A 7,500-nucleotide genomic window follows, 5' to 3' on the forward strand; every position below is an offset into this window, starting at 1 on the left:
GTCAAAGTATTTGTGATGAGCTATTATTGGCAAGTACAGGAAGGTGAACATGAAAATTAATCCAGTGAGCGCAATTTATTGATTTGCGTGTGTGTGTGTGTGTGTGTGTGTGTGTGAGTGTGTGTGTATGTGTGAAGAGGGAGGGAGAGAGAGAGAAAGAGGGAGAGAGAGAGAGGGAGAGAGAGAAAGAGAGATAGATAGATAGATAGATAGATAGAGAGCGAGAGAGAGAGAGAGAGAGAGAGAGAGAGAGAGAGAGAAGAGAGAGAGGAAGAGAGAGAGAGAGAGATTTGAGCTATATTTGTTTGAAGAGTTTTTTTTAGCCATGGTATATTTTTAAGGTTGTTTACCAACGGATTTATCATCATTATGTATATACTTGCGATCAAAAGAAAGTATACACATTTAAAATCGTCATTACTTTTTTATCAGTTGGCGAAGGCTAATGAATTTCCACTGAGTTGTTTACCATTATCTTTTCTGTGTACCGATAGTTGATGGGGGGAAAAAAAGTCTCGACTGCACCCGAAATCGATCTCAGTCCCTTATTACGTATCAAACTGAGCTATCTGAGCACCTCCCTCCCTCTCCCCCAGTATACAATAAAAAAATAATTCCTTTAAAAAAAAACTAGCTCCTTCCATCCCCACCCCCATCTCTCTCTCTCTCTCTCTCTCTCTCTCTCTCTCTCTCTCTCTCTCTCTCTCTCTCTCCCCTCTCCTCTTCTCTCTCTCTCTCTCTCTCGTGAAATGTGTCGAAAATAACACGCAACAAATGCTTTAAATCAGGTATTATTACTTTATTCAAACAAAGCAGTAATTTAAATAAAATGCGATTTTGAGGGGAAAACGAAAGAAGAAGAAGAAGAAGAAGAAGAAGAAGAAGAAGAAGAAGAAGAAGAAGAAGAAGAAGAAGAAGAAGAAGAAGAAGAAAAAGAAGAAGAAGAAGAAGATCAGTGACGATTCATATAAAAATCTGAAATTCTATCAATGCGTATTCGGTAGTGTAAATAACAAACAAACAAACAAACAAATAAAAACTTTAAATAAATAAATACATATTTCTAGTCAAGAATGGACATATGCTGAATTCAATTAATATTTTGGGGAAAAGAGATTTCTTTCTATATTCATTTGACAAGTCCCTTCGCTGATTTCAAAAAATTAACTTGAATTTTGCATTGGACACTGTAAAACAAAAAAAAAAAAAAGTAAAAATACAACGAGCCAAAATTTCTCATTTCTTCCAGTGGTAAACTTCGATAAAAATGACTGAGAAATTCTTTTTAAAACGAATGAAAATGGAATTTAAAAACAAAACAAAACAATGCCAAAAAATTTTTTTAAAAAAGAAACAAACAAAAAACAACAAAATTCAAGTGAAGTAAATGACGGACCCTAAAACCCACATAAAAATGCTGAGGGAATTATTTTTAGTCAAAAACTTCTATTATAGAGAATTTTCTGCTGTTATTACATATTTTGTTTGCTACCATTTGGTAAAATTGACTATAGTTTTTAATCCATAATCCAATGTAAATTTTTCAATAAATGAATACTTTTCCTAATAAAAAAATAAACAAATTAATGGATAAAAACGTTTTAAAAAAATAAAAAGTATAAATAAATAAATAATCTGGCACACAATTTAGATATAGAACATATTAATATGCTGTGCTGACTTTAACTTTAATCAATAAATATCACATAACGTCCATGTGAATGTAAATATGTTTGTTTTTGTTTTTAAGGGTTTTACAGCGCTTGCAACACATTTAGGTTATATCAGCGCCAGTAAAAAGGAAGAAAATGGGATAGTAAAAGTTCTAGAATTACAATTAAAGCACCCAAGAAAAAGTAAGACATAGGGAAATTGGGAACAAATAGGGATCAGATGTAGATTCCAAGAGCACACCACCAATGTACTTAGTTTGAGATCACCTATAAGTCTCATCCGGACACAAGCGCAAAATCCAACAAAGAGGAATACACTCAAATGCTTACATTATACATTAAAAATAACAAATATAATAATACATAACAGAGAGATGATTTACAAGGAAAAAAATATCATCTCCCAAAACAATAACTATGCATTTGACTGTTTCCCTCTCAGCCAGGACTTCGACGAGGGCCAGGAAAAAACCAAGTAATTTCATCCCAAGACAAAGACAGAAAGCAAGTTGGAAAACAGATATAAGGGGATAGAAGACACAGTATGTACCTCCCTGTCCGCTATGGGAGGTCAGGAACCCCACCCAGTGAATGTAAATAAAATATCTTTCAATGTTAAAATATATCAAATCAAATAATAAACACAAATTCTTCCTGGGTTCCTGGTAGTTAAAAATTGATTATTGCTACCATTTGATTTGAACTGAACAATATTTCCATATTTATTTGCCATTCCAAGATTTTTATACAGAAAGGACGTGCCGAATATTTCTCTGCCGTAGATCTGTCTTTTTTTAGTAATATATTTCTATCTTTTCATTGGGTTTTTTTTTTTGTTGGCCGAAGAAGGGTTATGCCAAAACGTTCCCGTGACGTGTTTGGTATTTTGTTCATTCGTTTTAGAAGCTGTTATAGTCATTTTTGTTTCTTACATTTTACAGCCCACAGCTTCCAGTTCTAGCAGCTTGGTATCACTTTGACATATGATAATGTAATAATTTTACATTTTATGACTATTCATTTACCTCAGGCTAATCAGTTAAGTGATTACGTCAGTGATAATAAAGAGTATTAGCATGACACATTGGATGCAGAGCTGCCAACCCACAATTCCAGTAAAAGGGGATAGGATTTTTTTTTTTTTTTTTAAATCAGGATTTTGATTTTACAATCTGAATTTTTCACCTCCAGTAAAAAAAAAAGAAGAAAATCAAGCAAACCAAAAACAAAACCATTACTACTGCATGGATCTGAGTCATTTAAATAATAAGAGATAAAGAATGACAAGATTGAAATTAAATAGAAATATACCATAAACAATATTATTTGTTTGCTTTTAAGGGTTTTAAGGTGATACAAAGAAAAAAAGGTGAAGATCAATGTTTCACATTTCCCTTTGATCAAAATACGATTTTACAATGACATGGTGATGAAAGGATAAAGGAAATGTTAATGTTAACATGATTTTTTCCCTTTTCATTAAGGTTGATTCAACTTTCTTAAGTAACTGTCAATATCACAGAAGTCATCAGTGGTCAGGTGCAATTTTTTAAAAACCCTTTAACTTTAATTAATTAATCTTTTTTATGTTGGCTGGGTGAAATTAGTTCAAGGAAACTGTGTTCACGGTAAAAATGTGTTCGAGGAAGGAATGGAATGATAACAAAGAATAATACGGAAAAAAATTTGAGACATTTATTATGAAAAAAATATCATCGCCCCAGAAAAAGTACTACACATTTGACTCAAGTGATACTAGGCAGTTAGAAGCTGTGGACTGTAAATAGTAATAAACAAAAATGAATAAAACAGCTTCAAAAAAAAAAAAGAACAAAATACCAAACACAGAACATGTGGGGCTATAAACCCTTCTTCAGCCAACAAAAAAACCCCCAAAAAACCAATGAAAACAAACTGAAAAACCAGATCGACAGCAGAGAAATAGTCGACCATCCTCTCTGTATTTCTCTATATAAACGCTCTATTTTAAAAATTATTTTTGTCTTTTGTTCATTTTTCTAGAGTGATGATTATTGTCTTTCTCCTATATGAAGATTCACATGCTTAAGCAGAACAGCAATTTGAGAATAAGATTTTCCACATACAAAGCATTCAAATGGCTTTTCTCCTGTGTGAGTTCTCGTGATTTTGCAGAGTCATCTTCAGAGAGAAGCTTTTTCCACATGTTTCACAATCAAAAGGTCTTTTCCCAGTATGAGTTGACATGTGGTTTTTAAGACCACGACTTTGACTAAACGACCTCCCGCAAGTTTTACAGTCAAATGCTTTACCGCAAAATGAGCACTCGTATGATATCTCCCCATTGTGGTTTCTCAGGTGACAACTTAGCTTTCCTTTTTGAGAAAATGATTTTCCACAAAATTGGCATTTGAAAGGTTTTACTCCACTGTGAAATTTGAGATGTGTGTTTAGGCGTGAACGGTTAGTGAGTGCCATGTCACATTTGGGACACTTGAAATATTTTTCTCCCTTGCGGGATTCAACATGTTCTAGTAATTCTGTTTTGTGTGTTTCTATATGTTCAAGCAAATCGGATTGTTGAGAAAACAGCTTCTTACACATTGGACACTCAAACGGAGTTTCTGTCAAGTGCATTTTGATGTGGCTCTTAAGACCCAGACGGTGAGAAAATGCTTTTCCATGAGTTGTGCATTGAAGTGGTTTTTCCTTGGTGTGCTTTGTCATATGCAAATGCAGGTCTGAACGCTGAGCAAACATTTTTCTACACAAGGTACATTGAAAAGCCTTTACTCTCGCGTGAATTTTCATATGCCTTTTTAGATTAGATTGCTGTGCAAATGCTGAGTTACAAATTTTGCATTTGACAGGCCGTTCACCTGTGTGTGTCCTGATGTGTTTCTCTAGATTTGTTAGACCAATAAATCCTTTCCCACATTGTTTACATGCAAAGCGTTTCTCACCGGTGTGGGTTGAAAAATGAGCACGTAACATATAATCGGTTGAAAATTTCACACCATAAACTGGACAATGAAATGGATTTTTTAAGGCATTCACTCCATCCTCGTCTTTCAAACCATTTACAGGAATAGATTGAGAAGCTTTATAATCATCTCCTTGTAGAACTGGATGCTCTTCATCATCGACAATATTGACTCTCATGTTCAGCCCAGTCTCAGCAGGCAAATTAAATCCTGAAAAATAGAATTAAATCGATTTCAAAGCTGTTCTCAAAGTTACCATGATATTTATCTTTGATTCAAATAACTCAATTTTTTGCTTTGTAAAGTTATAAATTTGGAAGACAAATTAAAAATGAACACCAAGTGAAGTTTCAATGACACACACAAAAAAAAAAGAGGTGAGGACCAATGTTTCCCCCCTTATTCTTTATATCAAAATTAAAAAGTAAATATAGTAGTCCTTTACAATCATTGGGCCCATGGAGCCAAAGTTGATCCTGCTTTCTATAGTGTGGAACAGACAATAGGAATTGCTTGCTACCCTTTGGAAAGGACACTAGTCTTTAACAAAGTACTTTCCATCAGATCTAACAGACCCTAACTACCCAATCACAATTTCATCCAGGATCAAACCTGATCCCTTTGTGCTCGTGAAGCGAGTGATCTACCAACTGAGTTATTCTGTCCCCTTTTACGATAAAATGGGGATGAAATGATGATGGAACAGTAACAGATTTATTCCCCCGTTTTCAATAAAAGTGATTTACCCCCCCCCCCCCCCCCCCCCCATCCCTATTTCAATATAATTTTTAAAATGAAATTTATATGAAAAGCATCAACCATGCAATAATATGTTGAATTGATGAAGCTGTATAACCTTTAATTTCCTTCTTCTTTTAATTCTTCTAACGCCCCCCGCCCCTCTCTCTCCCCTCTCTCTCTCTCTCTCTCTGTTTCTCTCCCCCCCCCCCCCCCCCCCCCCCCCCTCTTTTTTTTTTTGTTTTTTCGTTTTTTCCTTTTTGTTTTTGTTTTGTATTAATCCTCTTCAATCACTACCTGCCTCAGCCTATGATGACCTATGCTTTAACATTAATCATTTTATAGTAAAGGGACATGATGAGAAAAACAGTAAATATGGAGAGAGAAGTGAGGCAACCATAAAGAGAGAGAGAGAGAGAGAGAGAAAGAGAGAGAGAGAGAGAGAGAGAGAGAGAGAGAGAGAGAGAGAGAGAGAGAGAGAGAGAGAGAGAGTATGTGAATCAGTGAGAGAGAGAGAGAGAAAAAGAAAAAAAAAAGAAAAAAGAAAAAGAAAGAAAATGAAAGAGAAGGAATGGTCCCAACTATACCATTCTCGACGTCCATTGGATTTGATTCCAGCAGCTGTAACCCCAAGGCATCTGGACACACTGACTCTCTGACTCTGGGCATTTTTGTTGTAGTAAACAAGGCCACCAGATTTCTGGAAAGGAAATAAAACTCAGTAAGTTTTGGGTACTTGTTGAAACAATGGATCATTTAACAGTGAAACAAAAAACAAAAAGTGTACCTGGCCATTAGCAAGGCTGTCTCTATCGGGAAAAAAATGGTGTAATGTCTCGACTTACGTGTTAAGTGTTGCTGTTGGCAGCAATTTCTAACAGTGCTCACACTACTATGTGAAGACGATCGACCCAATCAGCAAATTCCTTACCGGATTCGTGCACCATCGCACACCCACATGGAAGCTTTGTCACAACACACAGTTCAACTAGATGCTCTGCAGTTTTGGAGTCTTTCCCACATCGGTTACATGTTGGACAGGTGAAAAGTTCCCACAGATGAAGCGATTTTGCCGTGAGGCAGGCTCTCCACCGAAGTCGATTTGCTACCACCCAGTGTCTCCTCTTACTGGTGGCTTTGGACCCTTTGTAAAGTGCTTTGAGCAACGTTTAGTGGATATTGCACTATAAAAAAGCTCAAGTGATTAAGAGAGAGAGAGAAGTTGTTCCAGTAAAGATTATGCCTACGGGTGTTAAAAAAAATTGAGCTTTATATAAAAAAAACTAAGCTTTATATAGCACAATATCCACTAAATGTGCTCTAAGTGCTTTACAAGGGGTCCCTGGTCAACAGCAACATTTAACATGTAGGATGGGACATGACGCCTGTTAGGCGATATTACCATTTTTCGGACAAAGACAACACTGTTAACGCCCAGGTACTCACTTTACACCTGAGTACGGTGATAGAATGTGAGTAAAGAGCCTTTTCCAAGGACTCAACTATGCGCCAAGCGCGAGCTTGAACCTAGGACCTTCCGATCCGAAAGCGAGTGTCATACCACTAGACCACATAGCCGCACAAGGGTGTTGAATATGCATCCGACCTACTACTATCTACTCACACAAAGATGATCAACAGCTATAATTGCTGAGACACGCAGCACAAAACTAATCTCTGCATGTACCAATCACACAGATCACTTTACACCAGTAGCGCACAATGTAAACAAAAAAAAAAAACAAAAGAAAAAGAAAAAAAAAAAAACAGAAAATGAAAGCAAACAAAACTTTGATAATGCATAGAACATCTCTGTTGACCATGAAATAAGTTAACCTCCCTTAAAGTCAACAAATTTTTGCAGCTTTGAGCTGTTGTCTTGAGCTTCAAGCACTTAATGAATTTAAATATAGCTTTCAAGTCTTTCAACGACATATTGTGTGAAAATAATGTTGTTTTGAAATGGTAGGCTTATACACTCAAAGTGACACCTTTGTAACAAAGTCTATGTGAACAATTTTCAAGAGAAGATTGGTCAATGTTCTCTTTTATTTTTTTATCCATTAGTAAACAAAAACGATTACCATTTACTTTGACATAAGAAAAGGAAAAATAAAACTATAAAC

At 35.6% G+C, this 7,500-nt stretch overlaps 1 protein-coding gene across 1 annotated transcript in view; it reads right to left on the reverse strand.

Annotated features, from left to right (window-relative positions):
* Positions 1–3,558: 3,558 nt before the first annotated feature.
* The window catches only part of LOC144961296 (uncharacterized), a 15,537-nt gene continuing 11,595 nt past the window's right edge, over positions 3,559–7,500 (reverse strand). Inside the window, 3 exon segments of the mRNA XM_078894537.1 lie at positions 3,559–3,815; positions 3,817–4,846; positions 5,962–6,074. Of these exon segments, the coding sequence (XP_078750663.1) occupies positions 3,704–3,815; positions 3,817–4,846; positions 5,962–6,074 (1,255 nt within the window). The 3' untranslated portion in view covers positions 3,559–3,703.

The sequence above is a fragment of the Berghia stephanieae genome, unplaced genomic scaffold (assembly GCF_034508935.2).
Source record: "Berghia stephanieae isolate SIO BIC M18660-M18661 unplaced genomic scaffold, UCSD_Bste_1.3 scaffold205, whole genome shotgun sequence".
Taxonomy (NCBI): domain Eukaryota; kingdom Metazoa; phylum Mollusca; class Gastropoda; order Nudibranchia; family Aeolidiidae; genus Berghia; species Berghia stephanieae.